Source organism: Lynx canadensis, chromosome A1 (genome assembly GCF_007474595.2).
Source record: "Lynx canadensis isolate LIC74 chromosome A1, mLynCan4.pri.v2, whole genome shotgun sequence".
Classification (NCBI taxonomy): Eukaryota; Metazoa; Chordata; class Mammalia; order Carnivora; family Felidae; genus Lynx; species Lynx canadensis.
In genome coordinates, this window is record NC_044303.2 from 22,555,304 (window position 1) to 22,582,196 (window position 26,893).

The 26,893-nt window shown below is 38.6% G+C and overlaps 1 protein-coding gene across 10 annotated transcripts in view; it reads left to right on the plus strand.

Annotated features, from left to right (window-relative positions):
- The first annotated feature begins 565 nt into the window (after positions 1 to 565).
- RCBTB2 (RCC1 and BTB domain containing protein 2) overlaps positions 566 to 26,893 on the plus strand; it is a 49,735-nt gene continuing 23,407 nt past the window's right edge. For 2 of the 10 annotated variants that reach the window (XR_003967772.1, XM_030310616.1), the window contains exons 1-3: positions 641 to 725; positions 21,964 to 22,062; positions 24,776 to 24,840. Coding sequence is in view for 5 of the 10 variants with exons in the window: in XM_030310616.1 (XP_030166476.1) it covers positions 24,799 to 24,840 (42 nt within the window). In the remaining 5 variants the exon portion in view is untranslated. Of the gene's footprint in view, positions 726 to 1,063; positions 1,489 to 1,513; positions 1,629 to 21,963; positions 22,063 to 24,775; positions 24,841 to 26,893 lie in introns of those variants that run through there. The other 8 variants (XM_030310596.1, XM_032595309.1, XM_030310570.2 and 5 more) reach the window with 7 other exon arrangements.

Genomic DNA, 26,893 nt, shown 5'->3' on the forward strand with positions numbered 1-26,893 from the left:
TTAAGTGTAAAGTGCAAGAAATTATTGCACATTGTAATTATATTACATGTGGTGCATTTTACTAAAGTCTGCTGAGGCCAATATAGGCGCAGTGTAATACAAGAAATTACTAAATTAATAAAGGTAAAGTGCTGTTGTTCCAGAGGACCTTGGTCCCAGGTCACCCCAAGACAAATCAGTCATTATTTCAACATTCTTATTAGGAGAGTACAGGACTTTGGCCCCACAGCCCAGAGGGGCAAACGGGGGAAACCGTGTGAAGACGTGATTTGAGCTCCCTGATGGTGGACCGGCTGGGGGGATAACTGTAGAAAAGGTTGCCCACACTACAATTTACACGCCTCACCCTTGCAAATTCCCAAGACTTCGGGAACCAGAACCCTAGCGGAGGAGAGGGGTGCCCCACAAAGCGGAGATGGACCCAGCGAGGGAGGCGAGTTGCAGTCGTGGGGTCCGCTCCGAGAGGGGGAGTCGGCAAGGAAAGGGCGGGGGCGGTAGCGGGCAGCCGGAGGAGGAAAGGAGGGGCGAGGCAAGGCGCCGTCGCCGGCCCCCTCCCCTCCAGTGCGCTCTCCTCCCTTCCCCTCCCCGGCCTGGCACCCGAGCGCAACCCGCCGAGGCCAGGCTGCTTCAGGGGGAGGCGCCAACTCGTCGCTGCGCCGGGCCCCCGACCGAGCAGTAACGGCGACCCAGAAAGCGGAGCGGATGCGGCTCGGGCCTACGCTGAGGTAAGGGGACAGGATGGTGTAGGAAGTCAAGAGGGGACGTCAGGCTTGCAGCAGGCAGCCCTCAGATCCCCCGGCGGCGGGCCACCTCTCCCCGCCCCCGCTGTCCAAGTTCCCGAACGCGGCGACGGTTGGAGAACAGTCCCTGGAGTTACACCCCCGCCAGGGCCTAGGATCTAGGCGTTGCCGCGCGTGCGCACACCCCCTGGCGGGGGCTGGGCGCGGAACTCTGGGATTGTCTCCCCACCCAGGCCGCGGGGCCCGGGCGGCGCTGCGCATGTGCGAGCCTGCGGGCGGATGTGGTGTGCGTTGCAAGGGTCGCGTGTGGCAACGCCTGCCCGGAGGCTTCCCCGCCTCTGGCGGGTGAGGCGGAGCGTCGCCCCGGGCTGTGGCTGCGGCGCCTGCCTCAGAGTTTCGCCTTCCCACTCCCCTCTTCGCCCCGCGTAGGCTGCTGTGGTTTTCGTTTCCGTCGCCTCGACCCGCGGCTGGCGTTCTGAAAACCCATTCACCTAGCTCCCGGCCCCGAACCAGCTCGCTAACTCAGTGTTGTGCCTCCGACATTTGGTCCTGTTGTCGAGGGGACAGCGCAGAAAGTGTGGCTAAGCTAGGCGAAGCTGCTGTGGAGGCATAGGAGGAATCACCGAAAACCTTTATTTTAAGCCGGAAGGTATTGCTCCGCTCAGCCCCGGAAACAGGTTTTCAGCCGCTGAAAACTTTCCAAGCGCCCCGCCTTGGCCGAGGAGGAACTTCCTGTCTGAGTTGGAAGGCGAGTCCAGAGCGAACTTTTTGTTTTTGTTCTTTGGGAAGTTACATAAAATGTCAGAACAACTCGAGTCCAGGATTGTCACAAAATGCATGTCACAGCGCTGCCTCGAACCGCGCTTGGCGACTTAGTCTTTCTTAGAGGTGAATGAAACTGCTTAGGCTTGACGCTCTTTCCCCCCAGACTCGAATGACAGGCACTGTTTAATGTTTACTGAGCCTCCTGGCTTTGCACACTTCTAGTACCGAGTTCCTGCTTGGCTTTACACCTTCCTGCGCAGTGGTACTGAGTTAAGTCAGTTTCGTGACTCCTGAGGCTACTTGGAACGGTTTTTGACGATGTCATTACTGTGCCTTGTAATCTTATATGGTGTGCTGATGCGGACATTTGGGGGCTAGTAAGTAGAAGAAGCACTTACTATCAGGGAATCTGAGTACTCTAGGTGAAAGGCAATCTATTTCCCAGGGCATTGGGCAGTTTGTACATGTTATTAAGTAGTAAGTAAAGGCAATTGAAATGATACATTCTTGCACACCCACTTCCACCATGCAGGCCTCTTTGGGCCCAAGTGGGCCTCCAGCCTAGAGCCTTTGCTAATTAGCCTAGGCATTTGCTAATTCCCCCATCCTCAAAGCCCACTTTCCTCGTCCACCCAATGCGTATGGCACCCACCTTCATTCAAGTCTCAATTGCCTTCACTTTAGAGAGGTGGCTTCCTCATTTAAAATAGCCACTGCCGGCTGTCTCTCCACCCTCTTACCCTGTTGTTCTCTTTGGCTCTGTAGCACTTACCACTGTCTGATATTATGTATTTGTATGTGTATGCTCTGTCTCCCTTATATTCAGAGCGTATTTTGCACTGAATTCTCAATGTGAATTTACTCATTCATTCGACAAATATTGAGTGACTACCTTGCATCAGGTCCTGTCCAGGTGTTTGGGATATGTACGTGAACAAAATAGACAAAGATCTCTTCCCTCTGGAGCTTATATTCTAGAGAAGAATGATTGACAATAAACATATTTGATTATCGTGTTAGAAAATTGTGCTATGAAAAATGAAAAAGGAGAGCAGGGAAAGAGGCCTGAGAGTATAGGTGTGGGTTGCAATTTTATAGAGGATGGTTATGGTGGATGCTTTTCTTTATTTGAAACTGGGTTGAAGATTCACCAGTATGATGTCATGCTTTAAGGTATTAAATTATTGCTCTTAGAGATTTCTGAATGAACCAGGCAAGACTTAGACAAAGAGGCTGATAGATAGTAAGGTGTGTTTTCCTTTGGGTCCTTTACTTCAGAAGAGTACAAACACTGTGTTTAAATATCAAAAACTATTAATCTGGAGCTATACATTTAGGGTACTTATGGGGTTTGTCTGTCTTTAGGAGTTTGTCATGTTTAATTTTGGTTTTATCACTTGGTTAAAGTGAAATCACAATGCCCCTAAGATACCACTACTTTTGAAGTTTACTGGAGTTGTATTGGTATAAATCAAAATAGACCAGACGAGAGATTTGAGACCAGGAGTGGAATTATCAGGGTTGCAGAATGACATCAAAGATTCCCGTTTGGGGCTGCATGGGGATATTTACTTCAAAGGAGCAGATAGCTTGCCTTTCTGAAAGGGATATTTATAGTGTCCTTCAGTGGAAGGCAGATATCCTTCTCACTTTCATTATCCAGAAGGAATATGTGCCTAGTTCACATGGTGATCCCATCTTAACAATATGGGAGGAAACTTAAGGGATAGTAGGGTTTTTTTCCAGCATTTATCTGACAATGAAGCATGTGTCTTATGTGTCTTCAGCCTTACTAATCTAACCTGAGCTATTATCTATTATGTATATCTCTCCATGGAAGACGTTTTGAGCTAACAAGTACCAGTGGATAACAGATAGTAAGTAAATCATAAATAGTGATCACATTATATGTTCTGTATTGTAATGAATGTATATGATACTGAACAAAATGAATCCCAAATGGAAATGAGCCAAGGCTAAGAGAGCCTACCATGCTGAAGGAATGTTTATGTTGTGGGATAAGGATCTTTCACAATTAGGATTCTATTTCGTAGGCATGTTAGGATTTTTTTTTTAACTGTACTATATCTATAAGGACCTAAATTTCAAGTGGATTTACAAATGTCTCAAGTATCAACTTATTTTAGCTAGTATAACAACAGAAAAACATCAATATATCTTGATAATTTTTCATATTTGGAAGGGGCACTTTTGCTATGTGTAGTTGAAAAGGCTGACTTTGACGAGCTTGGTAATCTCTTCAAACTAAATACAAATTTGCTTGGGACTGAAGATCTGCCTCATCTCTCTTAATGAAATTTGAAACCCTTCCTTTATATAAACCTAATTAAAGTGGCAATGATGTTTGTGTGTTCTAAAAGTCAGTTTGATGCTTATCGTAAACATGGCAATACCATTTCCTTTGAGGTGGTACCTTACTTTTAGTTGTGATTTTAGTTTTTCAGTTTTGTCCATCCTATTTTTAATTGCCTCACGTTAGTTAGCAGCTGTGTAGGTGTTTTACTATTGTCACAGGCTTAGGACCTCTCATTCAAGTGGACGTAAATTATAGCTATCATCCTTTACAAATGATCATTGGGATCATCATTTCTTATATTTTTATCATTCATAACTCACAGATGACATCCATTTAATGATTCAGCTAGCATATAGTTGGGAATCATCAGTACCCCATTGACATTTACTTTGCCTGGAGCTCATTAACACACTGTAAACTGTGTGTTGGCATCCTAAAAGACATTAGTTTTCTTTAATGTCCTACTTCTTTGATTATAAAAGCATCATCAACTGTGTTGCCCAGATGGGGGAATTTGTTAAAGGAACTGAGTTCTATATTGCAAGGACACTTTTTTATATATTATATTTTTAAAGCACAGCTTTGAAGTTGACCTCATATTATTAAATTGGATTAAAAAGATATATAACACGGGCTTTATTTGCAGAAATTACTGTGTTTTTCTTTTTTTCTTCAGGGATTACTTCTAAAGAATGGTTATCAGCTTTTAGAAGCTCCTGATCAATTGCAAAATATCCGTTTCCATGGAAAATGCTTTGCTCTCATAGATACAATGTGTCTTGGTTATTAGCTCTTAAGGCCCACAAGTACCATTGTGTTGGGGTAATGTTGACACAAGCACCTGGGAGGTGGTTATCCTTTTGCTCCATATTATTTTGTTTTTTCTTTTATGTATTTACTTTGGCTTAGTGCCTTCTGCAGGTACCAAATCAACATTTGTTGAATAAATTAGGCAAATGAACGTATGTCCTATAATCAGCTTAACTCTTTATTTGGGTCAGAGGTATTACCAAGTAATATGACACATTGTCCTACTAGTAAACACACTGATTAACATTGATTGCCAACAATAATATGTAAAGGCTACCTATTATATGCTTTGTGCAGGGAACTGAATTATTTGATCTGCTCTTTTTTTTTTTTTTTTTTTAAATTTTTTTTTTTCAACGTTTATTTATTTTTGGGACAGAGAGAGACAGAGCATGAATGGGCGAGGGGCAGAGAGAGAGGGAGACACAGAATCGGAAACAGGCTCCAGGCTCTGAGCCATCAGCCCAGAGCCCGACGCGGGGCTCGAACTCACGGACCGCGAGATCGTGACCTGGCTGAAGTTGGACGCTTAACCGACTGCGCCACCCAGGCGCCCCTTGATCTGCTCTTTGAGAGGATTAGGAGTTGATATGTTTATCATGTTCAGTTATCAAAAGACTGTCTTCTTATCCACCAGTCTTCAACTGTGTAGTTATTCAGAGTGTAGGGAAAGCTCTCAAAATACAATCTATAAGAATAAGAACTTATCTGTTCCAAACAAGGATAATTTGGAAATAAACTGTTGAACTATACAAGTTTAAGAAAACAGATATAATAGGAAATGTTAGGGGGGTGGTCCAAGATGGTGGGTATACTCAGCTCCTCCCGTGGACATACCAAATCTACAGCTACGTATGGAAAAATTCCCTCTGAAAAAGACCTGAGAACTAGCTGAATAGCTTCTTCACATCAAAGCAATAAAAAGGTCACGTGTGAGACAGTCTCACCAAAAACCCCACTGCCAGAGTGGTGACCCACAGTTGGGAGGAATCTCACAAATCTGGAGCTTCTCCTTGATGAATGAGGGGTTTATGCCTCACATCAGGCACCGCAATCCCTGGGACCTGCAGTGAAGAGATGAGCCCTCCAAACATCTAGCTTTGAAAACCAGATGGAAAATGGATCTCACAACCAGGAGACCCAAAAGGCTGTATAGTAGAACTGAGATATTTCTCGGAAAGGGCTTGCATGCAGACTCAGTCAGGAACCAGCACAAAAGCAGCAGTTTGAAAAGCGCCTAGACTATATGTGAAAATTTATTTTCTAATCTTAAAGCATCTGCTGGAGGGGCAGGGACCAGTTGGGACTCTGTCTGGGGACAGATGTGCTGGTGTGTACTATTTTGCACTCTTGCTCTACCTAGATACCATGGGCAGGCATGGTTGTTTTTCCTGGGTTCCATGGGCCTGTAAGAAATGGAGAGACAGTTCTCGATAGGCTGTCACCCCCAGGACACTGCACAGACAGCAGACTGAAACACACCCCCAGTCTGTTTGTGAAAAAGGCCTATTTACTTGTTCTGACACTTCAGCCTGAGGGGCAGACTTCAGGTCTGCCACATATGTAGAGGCTTACAAATGTGCTCTCAGGGAATATAGGCAAGGGGATGCCATCTTTGTGCTTTCCCTTAGCCTCATTACTGTTTGCCAGGGCCTCCCAGAAAGGAGCTTATGCAATGGTCTGAAGCTCCAATTTTTGCAACTGTCACTCAGGGGACAGATCGCTTACATTAAGAGAGTCTATACTTGTTTCATAGGACTGTATGTATTTGCATACTCTAAAAGCTGCTGCCTGAGGGTCTGGCTTCCAATCAGCCTAAAACTAGGTGCTGACTGAGATTCCCCCCTTTGGAACACGGACAGTTCTTGGCATACCTTCAAAAACTGGGACCTATCAAGAATAAATCAGACTCCTTAGACAGTCATAATGGTTCAAGAGACAACCAAGAGCTAGGAAAAAGCCACTTTAAGACTGGGAAAGGTAGTTGTTTCTCTCATTAGATATAAACTAACACAGAGGGTAAAGCAAAATGAGGAAAAAGGAATATGTTACAAATGAAGGAACAAGGTAAAACCTCAGGGGGACAAAAAAAAAGACACCCTCAAAAACCTTAAAGTGGATGTAAGTAATTTACCTGGTAAAGAATTCAAATTAATGGTCAAAAAGATGTTCACCTAAATTGGGAGAAGAATGAATGAACACAGTGAGAACTTCAACAAAGAGAAAATACAAGAAAGTACCAACTGAAGTCACAGAGCTGAAGAATACAATAACTGAACTGAAAAATACGCTAGAGGGGGTTCAACAGCAGCCTATATGAAGCAGAAGAAACTATTGGTAATCAAGAAGACAGGGGAGTGGAACTTACTTAAACAGAACAGCAAAAAGGAAAAAAAAATTAAAAATGAGATAGCTTAAAGAAGCTATGGGACAACATAGAGTAGCATTAGCATTATAGGGGGTCGCAGAAGGAGAAAAGAGAGACAAAGGATCAGAAAATCATGTGGAGATTAAACAGCATTCTGCTGACCAATGGGTCAATCAAAAGACTCAAAGGAGACAAAACAAAACAAAACAAAACCTTGAGAAATGAAAATGGAAATATAACTTACAAGATCTATGTGATTCATCAAAAGTAGTTATAAGAGGGAAGTTCATAGGGATTCAGACCTACCTGAATAAACATGAAAAATCTCAAACAACTTAACTTTACACTTAAAGAAGCTAGAAAAGAACAGATGAAGCCAAACATAGTAGAAGGAAGGAAATAACAAAGATCAGAGTGCAAATAAAACAGAAACAAAAAGTAATAGAAAAGATCAATGGAACTAAAACCTGTTTCTTTGAAAAGACAAACAAAAGGTTGCCAAACCTTTGGCTAGACTCACCAAGAAAAAAAAAAAAAAAGAGATGGTTCAAATAAAATCAGAAATGAAAGAGCAGTTACAACTGATACCACAAATGCAGTAGACCATAAGAGACTGCTATGAAGAATTATAGCTCAACAAATTGGACAATGAGAAGAAATGGATACATTCCTAGAAACTTTCCATGACTGAATCATGAAGAAATAGAAAATCTTAATAGACTGATTATGGTGTATTACAGTAAGGCAATTGTATCAGTCATTGAAAACTTCCCAACAAATAAAAGTTCATGACTGCTGGTAAATTCTACCGAACATTTAAAGAAGATTTATTATCTGTCCTTCTTAACCTCTTCCAAAATATTAAGGAGAAGGGAATGCTTCCAAACTTATTTTACAAGGCCAGCATTACCTTGATACCCAAACCAGACAAGGATATCACAAAACAAAACAGAACAACAACCAAAAAGGATTTTACAGTTTACTATCCCTGATGAACATAGATGCAAACATTCTCATCAAAATATTTGCAAATACTGCACACAGATTATTAGCAAATATAACATGAATTCACTAATACATTAAAAAGATCATATCATGATCAATTGGGATTTATTCCAGGGATCAAGGATGGCAACATTCACACATTAATCAACATGATGCACCACATTAACAAAATAAAGGATAAAAAATATATAATCATCTCAATAGATGCAGAAAAGCATTGGACAAAGTTCAACATCTGTTTAAGAAAAAAACTGTCAGGGCGCCTGGGTCACTTAGTTGGTTAAGCTTCTCACTTCAGCTCAGGTCATGATCTCCCAGTTTGTGGGTTTGAGCCCTGCGTCAGGCTCTGTGTTGACAGCTCGGAGCCTGGAGCCTGCTTCGGATTCTGTGTCTCCTTCTCTTGCTACCCTTTCCCTGGTCATGCTCTGTGTGTGTGTGTCTCTCTCTCTCTCTTTCAAATATAAATATTAAAAAGAAATGTTTAAAAAAATCTTAAAAAAAAAAACAAAAACAAAACTCTTATCAGAGTGGGTAAAGAGGTAACATACCCACTCAACATAATAAAGGCCATATATGACAAGCCCAGAGCTCACATCATACTCAATGATGAAAAGCTGAAAGCTTTTTCTTTAAGATTAGGTACAAGACAAAGATGCCTACTCTTGCCATTTTAATACAACATAGTGTTAGAAGTCCTAGAGCAATTAGGCAATAAATAAATAAATAAATAGCATGCACATTGGAAAGAAAGAAACCTTTCACTATTTGTGACATGATTTCATATATAGAAAACCATAAAGCTACCACCAAAAAGCTGTTAGATTCTTTAATTCAGTAAAAAATAAATAAATGAATTCAGTAAAGTTGCAGGATATAAAATCAACATACAAAAATCTGTTGCATTAAAAAACATATATTTTATTTTTTGGAGAGTGCAAGTGGGGGAGGGGCAGAGAGGGAGACAGAGGATCCGAAGTGGACTCTGCACTGACAGGCTGACAGTAGTGAGCCCAATGTGGGGTTCGAACTCATAAACCACGAGATCATGACCTGAGCCAAAGTCGGATGCTCAACCCACTGAGCCACCCAGGTGCCCCATCTGTTGCATTTCTATACACTAACAAACTGTGAGAACGAGAAATTTTAAAAATCCCATTTACAATTACATCAAAAATAATAAAATACCTAAGAATAAATTTAAGCAAGGAGGTGAAAGACTTGCACGCTGAAAATTATAAGACATTGATGGAAGAAATTGATGAAGACACAAATAATTGGAAAGATATCCCATGCTTATGGATTGGAAGAATTAATATTGTTAAAATGTCCCTATTACTCAAAGCAATATATAGATTCAATGCAATTCCTATCAGTCCCAAGGGCATTTTTCACAGAAGTATAACAAATAATCCTAAAATTTGTATGAGACCCTGTGTAGCCAAAGCAATCTTGAAAAAGAAGGGCAAGGCTGGAGGTATGTTTCCTGATTTCAACCAAATTATGAAGCCATAGTAATCAAAACAGGATGATACTGGCATAAAATCAGACTCCTAGACCAATGAAACAGAATAGAGAGCCCAGAAATAAACCTATGCATATGTTCAATTAATTTCTGCCCCACAATGCAAGAATATACAATGGGGATAAGGACAGCCTCTTTAATAAGTGGTGTTGGGAAAACTGGATAATTACATGCAAAAGAATGAAACTAGATTACTTAAACTATACACAAAAATTAGCTCAAAATGAACTAAAGACTAGAATGTAAGACTTGAAACCATACAACTAGGGGAAAACATAGGCAGTAAGCCTCTTGGTATTGGTCTTGGCAGTGTTTTTTGGATCTGACACCAAAAGCAAAAATAAACAAGTGGAACTACATCAAACTAAAAAGCTTCTGCACAGCAAAGGAAACCATCAACAAAATGAAAAGGCAACCTACAAAGTGGGAAAAAAATATTTGCAAATCATATATTTGATAAGGATTTAATATTCAAATATGAAGAACTCGTATAACTCAATAGCAAATAAACAATTAAAAATGAGCACAGGATCTGAATAGACATTTTTCCAAAGGAGACATATGGATGGCCAACAGGCACAGGAAAAGATGCTCAACATCACTAATCATCAGAGAAATGCAAGTCAAAACCACAGTGATATGTCACCTCGCACCTGTTAGAATGGCTGTTATCAGTATGCCAGGAAATAACAAGTGTTGGCAAGGTTGTGAAGAAAAGGGAACCCTTGTGCCTTGTTGGTGGGAATGTCAGTTGTGCAGCCACTAAGGAAAACAGGTTCCTCAAAAAAGTCGCATATGATCCAGCAATTCCATTTCTGGGTTTTTACTGAAAGAAAATGAAAACACTAAATTGAAAAGATATATTCACCCCTGTGTTCATTGCAGCATTATTTACAAGAGCCAACATATAAAAACAACCTAAGTGCCCACAGATAGATAAATGGATAAAGAACGTGTGGTATATATACACAACAGAATACTACTTAGCCATAGAAAAGAATGAGATCTTGCCATTTGAAACAACATGGATGGACCTAGAGGCCACTATGCTAAGTGAAATAAATCAGAGAAGGGCAAATACTGTACGATCTCACTTATATGTGGAATCTAAGTAATACAACAAACAAAAGTTATAGAGATGGAGAAAACGGTGGTGGTTGCCAGGAGTGAGGGGGTTGGGGGAGCGATGAAATGAATGAAGGGGGTTCCGAGGTACAGACTTCAGGGTATGAAATGAATACGACATGGAGTGTGATGTGCAGCATGGTGACTATAGTCAATAATATTGTAGGTGCATATTTTGAGTGTTGCCAGAAGAGTAGATCTTGAAAGTTCTCATTATAAGAAACAATTTTTTTTCTTGTAACTTATGGTGGTGAATAGATTTATTGTGGTGACCATTTCACAGTGTATACAGATGTTGAATCATTATGTTATACACCTGAAAGTAATGTTGCATGTCAATTACACCTCAATAAAAAAGAGAAAATAATAGAAATATCAGCACAGAACTAGTGCAACTCAAAACAAGATCAGATCTTGTCACTTTTCTGCTCAAACCTACTTACCTCAGAGCTTTAGCAGTGGATAGATTTTGTGTGTGGATCACTTTTGCTCTAGATGTACTCAGAGCTCACTTCTTCCTTTCTTCAAGTCTTTCCTTAGATATTATATAGTCAGGGAAGCTCTCTGACCACCCTGTTCAAAATTGAAAACCTTATAATCAACCTCAAGACTCCTGATCCCTCCTATCTTGCTCCATTTTCATTTTTATGGCACCATCACTTTTCAATATACAGTATAATGTACCTATTATGATTGTTAGCTTCCCACATTGGAATGAAACTTGCACAGAGCAAAAACAAAAACAAAAACAAAAACAAAAACGAAATGTTATACAAAAAAATTACCTTTGTTGATGTATATTTGCTTTTGAAAATTACTGTTGCAAAAACTTGAAACATTGCCCCTGTGAGTGTCCAATTTAGATCCTCTAAAGGCAGAGATCAGTGGTAGGAGTTTCTTCTTTGAAAAGGCATTCTCTCATTTTCTTTTTATATTGCGAAGCAAATGTGAGTATGGTATGATTCTGTAATAACATAGTTCTTATTACATTCCAAAAAAAGGAAATTCATAAGAAACTGTTTTGCGAAGCATAGGCACTTATTAATATGAATAATTAACAACATACATGAGTCAAGTTGTAAGTGTGAAAACACATGTAAGGAAAAAAACAGTAAATAACATTTAGTAAGAATTGTATGGAATAATCTTTTTTTTTTTTTTTTACATTCATTTATTTTTGAGAAACAGAGTGAGACAAAGTGTGAGCAGGGGAGGGGCAGAGAGAGAGAGGGAAACACAGAATCTGAAGCAGGCTCCAGGCTCTCAGCAAGCGGTCAGCACAGAGCCTGATGCGGGGCTCGAACCCACAAACTGTGAGATCATGGCCTGAGCCGAAGTCGGACGCTCAACTGACTGAGCCACCCAGGCACCCCATGTATGGAATGATCTTAATCTGTGACACTCTATCACTGTGAAGAGATCTTCCTAATACAGATGCCAACCTCTTCTCTATAAGAGAAGAAGAGGTCTATAAGAGGTCTATAAGAAACATTGCCCTCCTGTGCAGAAAAGGGGGAAATTTGTAAACAGTTTTATTGTATTGCATTGTATTGTATTTATTTTATTTTACTTCATTTCATTTTATTTTATTATTTTATTTTAATTTAATTTTGTTTTTTAAGTTTATTTTGAAAGAGAGCACACGCATGTGCATGATTGGGGGAGGAGCAGAGAGAGAGAGGGAGAGGGAATCCCAAGCAGGCTCCATGCTGTCAATGAGGAGCCTGACTCAGGGTTCAATCCCACAAACTGTGAGATCATGTCCTAAGCTGAAACCAAGAGTCAGACGCTTAACTGACTGCGCCACCCAGGTACCTCAACAGTTTTATTTAAAAAAAATTTTTTTTTTTAAGTTTTTATCTAAATTGCAGTTAGCTAATATACAGTGTAATACTACTTTCAGGTGTAGAATTTAGTCATTCATCACTTACATACAACACCCAGTGCTTATCACTAGTGCCCTTCTTAATATCCATTACCTATTCAACTGCCATCCTCTCTTCCAGCAACCCTCAGTTTGTTCTCTTTAGTTAAGAGTCTGTTTTCAGGTTTGCCCTCCCCCCCCCCCCCGCCAGCCCACATTCATCTGTTTTGTTTCTTAAATTCCACATGAGTGAAATCATATGGTATTTTTCTCTGACCAACTTATTTTGCTTAGTTTAATACTCTCTAGCTCTACCACGTCATTGTAAATGGCAAGATTTCATTCTTTTTGATGGCTGAGTAATATTCCATATATATATGTGTGTGTGTGTGTGTGTATATATATATGTATATGTATATACACACATACACACACATATACATGCATACACACACCACGTCTTCTTTATCCATTCATCAGACAGTGGACATTTGGGCTCTTTCCATAATTTTGCTATTGTTGATAATGCTGCTATAAACATTGGTGTGCTTATATCCCCTCGAATCAGTATTTTTTGTATTCTTGGGGTAAATACATAGTAGTGTAATTGCTGGATCATTGTAAGCAGTTTTGGACCAGAAGTAGAAAATACATTTTTGCCATTCTAATATGCTAATAGTAAACTTTTTGTCTATTTTGAAATTTCTTCCATGGCATTTAAGATACTATAGTTTGTCCATGTTATTTATTTGTTATCTTCTTTTGGTATTGATAAAATTTTCTTTTTCTGATGGCAAAAGAGATTGTGGTTTATGAGTTGTGATTATCAAGACTTTATTGAATTCTTATGTTGATGGTAGAGGCAATATTAGAATGGATGTATTTTGACTCCAAAATGGTGTTTTCTTTAACATTGGGTAACTATTCTCCTATACTCAGATTATTAATATAATTTAACTTTAATATCTTGAAAACTGCCTTCTCAGATGGAGAAGCCAATCATACCAATTCACTGAAAGAATTACATGGAAAATTTTATCTTTCGCATTACCCTTATCAAAACTTTCCTATTAAAAATTCCCGTCAGACTCCACTCATGTATATGTCAGTATCCATGACACATTAAAATAGTATTGTCTTCTGCATGTTTTAAACTTTATTAAATTTGATGAATTAATTTATCAAATAGTGTACCATCTGTATCATTCTGTGACTGAGTGGTTTTTGGCTAAAATTATTTTGGAGATTTATCTGTGTTGATTCTGTCTAATTTTAATTGCTGTATGGTATCCACATGCCACAGTTGATAAATTCTGTTGAGGAATCCTGTTGATCAATTCTGTTTGCTATTTCTAGTGTTCTTCTATTGCAAACAATTGTGAATATGCTCTAGAGTTTATCTAGGCCAGCACTGTCCAAGCTGTAAGGTGTGACTTCTTAGTGATCATGAAATTATTTTAGTGAGTCGAGACCAGCATTTTCTTTTTTTTTTTAATTTTCTTTTTTTAATTTGCATCCAAATTAGTTAGCATATAGTACAACAATAATTTCAGGAGTAGATTCCCTAATGGCCCCTGCCCATTTAGCCCATCCCCCCCCCCACAACCCCTCCAGTAACCCTCTGTTTGTGTTCCATATTTGAGTCTCTTATGTTTTGTCTCCCTCCCTGTTTTTATGTTATTTTTGCTTTCCTTCCCTTACATTCATCTGTTCTGTGTCCTAAAGTCCTCATATGAGTGAAGTCATATTTGCCTGTCTCTGACTAATTTCGCTTAGCATAATACCCTCCCGTTCCATCCACGTAGTTGCAAATGGCAAGATTTCATTCTTTTTGATTGCTGAGTAATAATCTATTGAATATATGTACCACATCTTCTTTATCCATTCATCCCTCGACGGACATTTGGGCTCTTTCCATAGTTTAGCTGTTGTTGATAGTGCTGCTATAAAAATTGGGGTGCGTGTGTCCCTTCGAAACAGCATACCTGTATCCCTGATAAATACCTAGTAGCGCAGTTGATGGGTTGTAGGGTAGTTCTATTTGTAATTTTTTGAGGAACCTCCATACTGTTTTCCAGAGTGGCTGCACCAGCTTGCATTCCCACCAACAATGCAAAAGAGATCCTCTTTCTCCCCATCCTTGCCAACATCTGTTGTTGCCTGAGTTGTTACTGTTAGCCATTCTGACAGGTGTAAGGTGGCATCTCATTGTGGTTTTGATTTTTATTTCCCTGATGATGAGTGATGTTGAGCAATTTTTCATGTGTCGGTTGGCCATCTGGATGTCTTCTTTGGAGAAGTGTCTATTCATGTGTTTTGCCCATTTCTTCACTGGATTATTTGTTTTTTGGGGTGTTGAGTTTGATAAGTTCTTTATAGATTTTGTATCCTAACCCTTTATCTGATATATCATTTGCAAATATCTTCTCCCATTCTGTCGGTTGCCTTTTAGTTTTGCTGATTGTTTCCTTCGCTGTGCAGAAGCTTTTTATTTTGATGAGGTCCCAGTAGTTCATTTTTGTGTTTATTTCCCTTGCCTCTGGAGACGTGTTGAGTAAGAAGTTGCTGTGGCCAAGATCAAAGAGGTTTTGCCTGCTTTCTCCTTGAGGATTTTGATGGCTTCCTGTCTTACATTGAGGTCTTCCATCCATTTTGAGTTTATTTTTATGTATGGTATAAGAAAGTGGTCCAGGTTCATTTTTCTGCATGTCGCTGTTCATTTTTCCCAGAACCACTTGCTGAAGAGCCTGTCTTTATTCCATTGGATAATCTTTCCTGCTTTGTCAAAGATTAGTTGGCCATACCTTTGTGGGTCCATATCTGGGTTCCCTGTTCCATTGATCTGAGTGTCTGTTCTTGTGTCAGTACCATACTGTCTTGATGATTACAGCTTTGTAGTATAGCTTGAAGTCCGGGATTGTGATGCCTCCTGCTTTGGTTTTCTTTTTCAAGATTGCTTTGGCTATTCAGGGTCTTCTCTGGTTCCATACAAATTTTAGGATTGTTTGTTCTAGCTCTGTGAAGAATGCTGGTGTTATTTTGATAGGGATTGCATTCAATATGTAGATTGCTTTGGGTAGTATCTACATTTTAACAATATTTGTTCTTCCTATCCAGGAGCATGGAATCTTTTTCCATGTTTTTGTGTCTTCTTCAATTTCTTTCATAAGCTTTCTATAGTTTTCAGTGTATAGATTTTTCACCTCTTTGGTTAGATTAATTCCTAGGTATTTTATGGGTTTTGGTGAAATTGTAAGTGGGATCGATTTCTTAATTTCTCTTTCTGTCGCTTCATTGTTGGTGTATAGGAATGCAACCGATTTCTGTGCATTGATTTTATATCATGCAACTTTGCTCTACTCATAAATCAGTTCTAGCAGTTTTCTGGTGGAATCTTTTGGGTTTTCCATATAGAGTATAATGTCATCTGCAAAGAGTGAAAGTTTGACCTCCTCCTGGCCGATTTGGATGCCTTTTATTTCTTTGTGTTGTCTGATTGCAGAGGCTAAGACTTCCAATACTATGTTGAATAACAGTGGTGGGAGTGGACATCCCTGTCTTGATCCTGACCTTAGGGGGAAAGCTCTCAGTTTTTCCCATTGAGGATGATAGTTAACGTTGGGTCTTTCGTATATGGCTTTTATGATCTCGAGGTATGCTCCTTCTATCCCTACTTTCTGGAGGGTTTTTATCAAGAAAAGATGCTGTATTTTGTCAAATGCTTTCTCTGCATCTATTGAGAGGATCATATGGTTCTTGTCCTTTCTTTTATTGATGTGATGAATCACGTTAATTGTTTTGCGGATATTGAACCAGCCCTGCATCCCAGGTATAAATCCCACTTGGTCGTGGTGAATAATTTTTTTAATGTATCGTTGGATCTGGTTGGCTAATATCTTGTTGAGGATTTTTGCATCCATGTTCATCAGGGAAATCGGTCTGTAGTTCTCCTTTTTAGTGGGGTCTCTGTCTGGTTTTGGAATCAAGGTCATGCTGGTTTCATAGAAAGAGTTTGGAAGTTTTCCTCCCATTTCTATTTTTTTGGAACAGCTTCAAGAGAAAAGGTGTTAACTCTTCCTTAAATGTTTGGTAGAATTCCCCTGGGAAGCCATCTGGTCCTGGACTCTTGTTTTTTGGGAGGTTTTTGATTCCTAATTCAATTTCCTTACTGGTTATGGGTCTGTTCAAATTTTCTATTTCTTCCTGTTCCAGTTTTGGTAGTATGTATGTTTCTAGGAATTGGTCCATTTCTTCCAGGTTGCCCATTTTATTGGCATATAATTGCTCATAATATTCTCTTATTATTGTTTTTATTTCTGCTGATTTGGTTGTGATTTCTCCTCTTTCATTCTTGATTTTATGTATTTGGGTCCTTTCCTTTTTCTTTTTGATCAAACTGGCTAGTGGTTTATCAATTTTCTTAATTCTTTCAAAGCACCAGCTTCTGGTTTCATTGATCTGTTCTACTGTTTTTTTTTTTTTTTTTTTTTTGGTTTTGATAGCTTTAGTTTCTGCTCTAATCTTTATTATTTCCTGTCTTCTGCTGTTTTTGGGTTTTATTTGCTGTTCTTTTTCCAGCTCTTTAAGGCCTCAGGTTAGGTTGTGTATCTGAGATCTTTCTTCCTTCTTTAGGAAGGCCTGGATTGCTATATACTTTCCTCTTATGACTGCCTTTGCTGTGTGCCAGAGGTTTTGGGTTGTGGTGTTATCATCTTCATTGGCTTCCATGAACTTTTTAATTTCATCTTTAACTGCTTGGTTAGCCCATTCATTCTTCAGTAGGATGTTCTTCAGTCTCCAAGTATTTGTTACCTTTCCAAATTTTTTCTTGTGGTTGATTTCGAGTTTCATAGCATTATGGTCTGAAAATATGCACAGTATGATCTCAATCCTTTGTACTTGCTGAGGGCTGATTTGTGTCCCAGTATGTGGTCTGTTCTGGAGAACGTTCCATGTGCACTGGAGGAGAATGTATATTCTGCTGCTTTAGGATGAAATGTTATGAATAGATCTGTTAAGTCCATCTGGTCCAGTGTGTTATTCAAAGCCATTGTTTCCTTGTTGATTTTTTGATTAGATGATCTGTCCATTGCTGTGAGTGGGGTGTTGAAGTCTCCTACTTTTATGGTATTACTATCGATGAGTTTCTTTATGTTTGTGATTGATTTATATATTTGGGTGCTTCCACATTTGGTGCATAAATGTTTACAATTATTAGGTCTTCTTGGTGGGTAGACCCCTTGATTTTGATATAATGCCCTTCTTCATCTCTTGATACAGTCTTTATTTTAAAGTCTAAATTATCTGATATAAGTATGGCTACTCTGGCTTTCTTTTGTTGACCATTAGCATGATAGATGGTTCTCCATTTGCTTACTTTCAGTCTAAAGGTGTCTTTAGGTGTAAAGTGGGTCTCTTGTAAACAGCATATAGATGGATCTTGTTTTCTTATCCATTCTGTTACCCTATGTCTTTTGATTGGAGCATTGAGTCCATTGATATTTAGAGTGAGTACTGGAAGATATGAATGTATTGCCATTATGTTGCTTGTAGAGTTGGAGTTTCTGGTGGTGTTCTCTGGTCCTTTCTAGTCTTTGTTGCTTTTGGTATTCATTTATTTATTTATTTGTTTATTATTTATTTATTTATTTTATCTTTTCTCCCCTCAGAGAGTCCCCCTTAAAATCTCTTGCAGGGTTGTTTTAGTGGTCATGAACTCCTTTAAGTTTTGTTTGGGAAACTTTATCTCCTATTTTGAATGACACCCTTGCTGGATAAAGAATTCTTGGCTGCATAGTTTTCTGAGTCAAGCACAATTAATATATCCTGCCACTCCTTTCTGGCCTGCAAAGTTTCTGTGGATAGGTCTGTTACAAACCTGATCTGTCTTCCCTTGTAGGTTAAGGACTTTTTTTCCCTTGCTGCTTTCCTGATTCTCTCCTGGCTTCAGTATTTTGTGAATTTGACTATGATATGCCTTATTGATGGTCAGTTTTTGTTGAATCTAATGGGAGTTCTGTGTGCTTCCTGAGTTTTGATACTGTGTCTTTTCCTAGGTTAGGAAAATTTTCCACTATGATTTGTTCACATAACCCTTCTACCCCTATTTCTCTCTCTTCCTCTTCTGGAACGCCTGTGATTCTGATGTTTTTTCCTTTTTAATGAATTACTGATTTCTCTAATTCTTAAATCATGCTCTTTTGCCTTAATCTCCTTCTTTTTTTCTGCTTCATTATTCTCCATAAATTTGTCCTCTATATCGCTCATTCCTGTTTTGCCTCATCCATCCTTGCTGCCGTGGCGTCCATCCAAGATTGCAGCTCAGTTACAGCATGTTTTATTTCATCCTGACTAGCTTTTACTTCTTTTATCTCCGCTAAAAGGGATTCTAATCTATTTTCGACTCCAGCTAGTGTTTGTATTATCGTGATTCTAAATTCTGGTTCAGACATCTTGTTTCTATCTCTTTTGGTTAAATCCTTGGCTGTCGTTTCTTCGTGCTCTTTCCTTTGGGGTGAATTCCTTCGTTTCATCATTTTGAAGGGAGAAAAAGGATTAATGAGGTAAAAAAATTAAAATTAAAAAAGTGTTAAAAATAAGGAAACACACACACACACAAAATCAAATATATGATGCTAGATCTTAGGTGTGTTTTGGTCTGGGTGTTGAAAGGGTCTTGACAGATTAGAGAAAAAAGGGGAATGAAAAAAACACAAATTATTTGAAAAAATGAATACACTGAAGTGACTAAAATGAATTGGTGGAATTAAATAGAATTTGAAAAAATTTACCCAAAAGTAAAAAATACAGTAGAAAAAAATAAAATATTGTTTACATTTTTGTTAATGTTTATTTTTGAGAGAGAGAGATCATGAGCAGGGGAGGGGCAGAGAGAGAGAGGAAGCAGGCTCCAGGCTCTGAGCTGTCAGCACAGAACCCGATGTGGGGCTTTAACTCACAAATCATGAGATTATGACCTGAGCTGACATCCGATGCTTAACCGAGTGAGCCACCCAGGTGCCCCCCAAATTAAGATATTTTTAATATAAATTGAAAATAAAAATGAGGTTTTTCTCTTTATGTGTTCAAGAAAAAGAAAAGAAACAAAAAATAGAAAAAAAGAAAATTGAATAGATGGGCCAGTGAACATACTGAAATACGACTGAAATCACTTCATTTTCCCCTAGAAGTCAAACTATGACGCACTTTATAGTCCATAAACTAAGCAGGCGGAGAGACGTGTGTTCCTGAAGATCAAGGTTGGCCCAGTTGCGCGGGACTCAGTGTAACGGCTTGGTTCTCCAGTAGATGGCGCTGCTTACCTTACTGGGGTGGATTGTTGTAGTGCTCGTAGGTGCGCATGCGCACGCACAGGAGTGGTAAAAATGGCATCACCCAGCTAGCCAGTCTCTAGTATCGGAACTCTGTTCTCCCCGATCAGCACTCATGCACCAGTCCTTTGTCTTTGGCTTCTATCCACTCCCGCTTTTACACAGTCCACGACCACGCCCCAGGCAGCACCTCCCTCCTGAGTTTTGTCTCAGACGTGGCTGTTTTTCCCGACCTCTTATTTCTGAGGGACTGCGGCTTTGACCCTTTCTGCCCCTCTGCACAAGGGTCTCATCGAGCAATGTCTGGGTGCCAGCCGCACCCAGGAACATTTGTGGGGCCATGCCGCTGCCAATGCCCAGAGACTATGGCTGGGTGCCAGCCCTCCCCAGAAAAAGTTCGCAAGATAGTGCAGCAGCAGCGTTTCAGGGAGTATGGAAAATCACAACACACATCTGGCACCAGGCTTTACCCTTAACAACCTTGTTCCAGCACCAGCGAATGTGGTTGTTCTCCCGGGTCCACTTGGACCTTGCCTTTGGGGGACCCACACAGCCTCTACCAGGTGTCCTCCCAGCAGGGGAACCGCCTCTCCCTGTGTGACCTGAAGAACCCCAGAATCCGCTCTACTCCTGGGGATTCACCCTTCACACCAGAGCACATCCAGGTATTGAGCTGCAGAGTTGCAGACTCTGCGCTCCCCATGTTTAGAGTCTTCATGGAATTTAAACCCTCTCCTTTCTCCTTTCTCCCTTTTTAGTTCAGTCCCTGCAGCTGTTTCCACTTTTCCATTTTCTCTCCAGCTGCTTTTGGGGAGGGGTGCTTTTCCCGTATTCTCCCCCCCTCCCCAGTCTCCATCCTCTCTCCGCCCCCAAAAGCGGTTCCCTACCTTTTGTGGCTTCTTGCTCCCCAAATTCACCTCTTCGTGCCACGTACCTGCTGAATTCTGTGGTTCAGTTGTGTAGATTGTTGTGTTAATCCTCACATCAGTTTTCTAGGTGTGCAGCATGGTTTAGTGTTGGTTTGGCTGTATTTCATGGACACGAGACACAAAAAAAACTTCGATGCTGTTCCGCCATCTTAGCTCCTCCGACCAGCATTTTCTTTTAAATACTGAAATAGGAAAGGATAAAATAGAGTAGGATACAGTAGAATAGAGTAAGACAGAAAAAATAGAAAAAAGGATGTCCTTAAGCACATCATATGATAAGAGTAAGAATTATTTTGTCGAACTTTTGTTTCAGATACATACATGTATCAAAAAAAAAAAAAGATCAAAAGACACTGCTCTGGCCTAAATATTGTTGAGTTACTCTCTAAAGTGATTATACCAGTTGCTTTTCTTACAGCAGTATGAGTGTGCTTTATGATATGTATCCTCACCAACACTAGGTATTATCCCCCTTTAATTTTGCAGATGGGTGAGCTCTGTCTCACTGTGATTGCATTTCCGTAGTGAATTTGAGCATCTCATAATATGTTTATTGTTTCTGTGAGTGTTCTTGTCTTTTGCCCATTTCTAAATTGGATTGTTTTTTTTGTTACTGATTTTTAGGTATTTATTCTGGCTACAAATTCTTTGTAAGCCACCAGTTATATATGTTGAAAATATCTTCTCTCATTCTGTGGCATGTGTTTTCCTTTGTTCATTTTGTTTTTTAGTATGCCATATTTTTTTAAGTTTTACCAGACATTGTGGTTTATGCTTCTGTGTCTTATTTAAGAAATCTTTCCCTGCCCTAAGGTCACAAAGATGTTTTCTATACCTTCTTCCAAAAGTATGAAAGTTTTGCTTTTTTCACATTCCAGATGGCTTCTCTTGCATTTTCTGTGTTGACATATTACAAATTTAACTGTATAGAGTTTTTTCGTATGTTACATTATTCAAGTTGGTGAAGTATTGTCCCAAAACTTACAAAGTATAAAATCTAAAAGTTATATTTTACAATATTGATTTTTAATAATTGAGCATATCTACTGACTTTTTAATAACAGAGCTAATACAGTTTTAAACTGTATACTTCTCAGATAAATAATAGCTTGTTGTAGTTGCAAGATGGTATATTCTTTTCCTTCTCTGTTTTTCTCTAATAGAATTTATGTATTTATGTTTTTCAGTCACATTAACTTTATCCTAGAAGACAACTTTACAAGGATCTAGACAGAACAGGATTAAAGATGACTGAATACTGAGCTCCAGAAACTTAAAACAATCAGGTACAAAAATATTTGGAGGGAACTTTCCCAGCCAGTCAGTACAAAATAAAATGGGAACGTACATAGGAAAACTTAAAATATCCTTGAAATACAGGAGAGGGTCCAAGAGAGAAGTTTTGAAATCCATCTTGTGTTCAGATATTGGCTCTAACCCTGACTGGTTGGTGATGGTTGGTCAAGTTTTGTAAACATGTCCATAAAATGGAGGCAATGATTGTGTCTGTTCATTTTGGCTATTGTAAAGTTTAATGAGATAATATAAGGCACTTAATACTTGGCACAGGGTTACTGTTTATTTTAACCATTATTATTGTTGCTACTGTTATTTGTAATTCAAAGGTATGGTATTCTGTATATTGTGGATTTTTAGGAAGTATATATTGATATACTGCTATAACATTGATAGTAATAATAGCCTGCTAAAATCATGTAGAAAATAGAATAAGATAACTATAACACTCACATATATTCCATAAACTATATTCCTTAAGTGGTGCAAATTGACGCTAGTTTTCTCTGTTATGTTTGTATCACACTGAAATAACGTGAGAAAAAAAATCAGTCTACTTTCTACAATGCTAGAGAATTCAACAGTTTTTTTTCACAGTACTGTACAATAGTACTTATTCTTGAATCATTTTTAAATCTTCAAGAATGTTCTGACCATAAAGATGAAATTATGTTAATCTTATGGTTAATGTTAGTTGAATCTTACAAATGTTATTTCTTTGATTGTGGTAATTTCAATATGCCACTAATGCAATTATGTCTTAACTTGAATGTCAAACACAATGGGCTGTGTTCCACCACTCTAATTTTTAAATAGGTACTATAATTGAAATTGATCAAAGACACCAAAAAGAGCTATTTATTTTCTTCCTTTAAAAACTAGGATACTCAGTTGGTTAAACAAACCAACAAAACAAAACAAAAACTTTGTTAGCTGATATGGAATGATTTCCAGGAGATATATTGTTAACTGAGTTTTAAAAAAATGCAAATTGCCCAAGAGTATATAAAATTGCTATTTTTTATGTAAGGAGGAAACGAAACAGGAAGAATAAACCAGAAAACGATGGAATTGGTTACTTACAATGGTAGAGTGAGGGGTAGGGTGGGAAACGACAAACCGGGATTACTGGTTAGTGTGTTGGAAAGATTTCCCTTCTACTAGGCACAAGGTAGCCTACAATACAATGAGAGGCATCTCTTCTTTGGTCCCTTTTTCTCCTCTTATTCATTTCCTCTTTTTTCTTGCCTTTGACTTCTGTTCTAGTTTTTTTCTCTTCCTCTTTCTTTTTTCCCTCTCCTCTTTTTGTTTTTTGTTCTAGTAAACTTGGGGCAAAATGTAGATGATGCAGTTAGGATGAAACAAAACGAAAAGAATCTTCAATGCAGGCAGTCTCTTGTATACAAAAAGCTGTATTCAAAGGATGCTTTCAACCAGTATATGGTATTGTGGTCTGCTGTGACCCATGTCCTGCGGTGGTTATAGCAATGAACGAGTCAGGGTTGCCTCTCTTAACAACGCTTGCAAATTAATAGAGAACCACAGATCAAGTAGGATTAACTGTCACATGAAATTATCTTCCCATATTGGCAACTAGACCAAGTTTTATAAATAAATAAGTGAGAAAAGTCTAAGTGATTATTTTAAAAACAAGCATATCTTTTCCAAACATTAGAAACAATGATTTGTATCAGTTGTCATAGTTTGAGTTACAATTATTCTGAATATGATTATTCCTTATATTCTAAGAGACCTTTCCATAGCTGATGAGAACAAAATTTTACCAGCATTCTCTATTATAAAGCTCTAACTGCTTATAAATAATATCAGATAAAATGTTCTGATGTTAGTCCCTTTGAAATGTGGATTGTATTTGTTTGAGTAAATAGAATCCAAACTAATAAATCAGAAATATCAACATTATTAAATACGATTTCATTCTATTGCTTTGGGGTAGAGGAGAATATTTCTTTATGTTTATTTTTAGTGATGAGATAGTTAACTGTGTAATGATTGAACCACAGTCTAGACATACTGCGTATCTTTTGTTAGAGCTGCTTCTGCTGTTACTTCTATGTGGTAGAAAGTAGTCATTGTGGAGATGGTTAATTAAGGCAAGAACATTGAGTGCTGTTGCTACATACTTGGTGGCTGTTGTTGTAGATTTTTTGTTAAAGTCTAGGATAACAAAGCCATATTTGGTTCATCCTTTCATTTTTTTCATTCATTCCTCCTCTTTCTTTCTTTTTTTTTTTTTTTTTTTTTTTTTCCAGCTTAGCAAATCATACACTCTTCAGTGGAGCTGAGAACTGATAAGTCTGCTGTTCACAGATTTGGAACTTTCCAATCCCAGGGAAAATTTGACCAAGGTCTAAAATTTTATTTTTCCTTATCTAGAGGAGGTCAACTGTAAAATGAAAATTTTCTACTTATTTCTTTATAGATTTAAGAATCTTCATTTATCCTGGGATTACTTTTCCAGACCTCAGCATAAGAGACCATAAGATAGTTTCAGAACAGTTAAAACACCTTTTGGTTTTTATAGCTGTTAACTCTCATGCCTACACCTTAATTCCCTTATCTTCCCTTCACCATATTTGAGCTTAGCTTATTTTCTCTGTTAATTGGAAGTAAAATAATTTTAACCTGCCTAGTTTCATTCCACACACAGGATCCTGATTTTACCACATACTTTTTCCTCAGGGACTGCACAGGACTGAGTCCATATGGAAGAAGAGCTTTCCCTTTCCTATGGAGAAAGTGGCAAGGTTAGAAAAAACAAACAAAAACATGCCTCTGGAGCATGTATTTTCTGTTGCATGAAACCTATACCAGTCATCTGTTGGTCATCCAATAGGAAGATCAGTGAGATAGTACTTGTGTTTGAGGGGCTCACAGTGTAGTTACTCAGATGCAAACATAATTACTGTGGGTACAGAGAATGCCAAAGGGGCTGGCAGAAAACTGTGGGTATTGTCTGAGGGGTAGGGCAGGGTTCCTGAAGATGGTGCCTTTTGAGCTGGATGAGGAGTACAGACCATCCCTGCTTTCACAGATAATACCACCCTGCAAGAGGGTCTGAGTTGAGCACTGTTTGCTCCATTCCCAGAGATTTCAGAAAACTGTAAAACACCTAATCTTAGATGACGTATTCTTAATTCATCACAGATATTCTTTAACTTATTTATTTTCCACCACAGCTTAACATTACAGTCAACCAGCTTAAGTCTAATCAGTGTCCAACTGATGTTAGAAGTTTCACACCTTTCAGCATGCACATCATTTTCCATCGTATGTTAATTTTATTAAATTGACATGATGTCTGTTCTTCGTTAGTAACAATATTAACTGCCACTGTTAACTTTCATTTTCCTGTTTTCTGCTCTTTTTAAATAAATATGGTCAAAACACAATAAAAGATGTAAATAATTATACAAAGCCAGCATAGTGTGCAAAGATGGCAGAACTTCTAAAACTGAACCATAGTATCACCATGGACATGTTTGTTGTGAACCCTTGTAGGAAAGTACGAAAGTAGCTTACAAAAGTAATGTATAGAACTTGAGAATGTTATAAAATGCTAACAGAAAAATTCCTAATTTTTCCTGGGAGCAACAGATTTTGTAAAATAGAACAGAATTAGCAATGAAATGACTTTATTACATATAAAGTGTTACATTGCCAGGAAGTCTTCAAAAGGCAAGGTGTTGGTGGGTTTTTTAAAATAACTTTTTTTGTTAGGCATGCCCAACGGGTCATTTTGGTTCTAATGCTATATGCGGTATTTTAAATTTAATTGTGACAACTTAGTAATCGTCTGGAGTCAGGTGAAGTATCATAATCTGTTTGGTTCTTCATATTGTTAGAGAAACAGAGTTATATCGGTAGCACATATTCAAAAGAATAATAAAATGCTTCTTGGTCTCTAATTTTATGGAGCTTAGTTTCCTTAATTATATTTTTCTTGAGCTAATGTTAAAATGTCACTACTTTGTGTCTCCCAGATAGATGCCAGTGAAAGACAGGGGGGTGAGGGGCTGGATGTGAGCAAAGTAGTAAAGGAAATCTGGCCAGGAAATAGTTATTACCTATAATAATGTTATATGTAGGAAGGAGGATTACCTGGGCCAAATTAGGACTGAATCCTAGGGACACAGTCTAGATGACTTATCTTGTCTACTGCTAAGCTCTCATTTCCTGGCAATGTTTTTGCCCCATTCAGATTTGTCTGTTGCCTGCCTTGGCTCTTGCTCAGCCAGTCCCTTATTTAGCAGGTGGGCACAGAGGTGGTTGGGTGCCTTTTGTAGAGATGGCTGCTGTCATGCAGGGTGGCTGCAGGCCCTACAAGGTGCGCTATATGTGAACCCTATGCTACCTACACTCTTATTATATACACAAAGTGTATATATACATATGATACATGTACATGTTTATAATACATACAGTGTATACACCTGTATATACTCTTGAGTGTGTTGGAGAGAAAAATGTATTTTTCTTCTGTGAACAAAGATGTTACAGTTCCTTGAGACTGATACTAAATGTTTACCTCAAAAAGTGTAAATGTATGCATTTCGTAAAGTAAGTCATCAGTTCCCCCATGAAATAACTCCCCCAAAAGACTTAGAAAAATGAATTTTTGATGACTAACCTCCAGGAGCTAGTCTGACAGATATTTGAAAGCAATGTATTCACACCTCCTTTGTACCCAGGTTATATTGTAAATATTTGTTTTCTATCGTGAGCTCCTTGAAGGGAGTGATGATGTTTCATTTTTATATCTTTAGATCCTTGCACTCAATACATGTTCAGTGATACTGT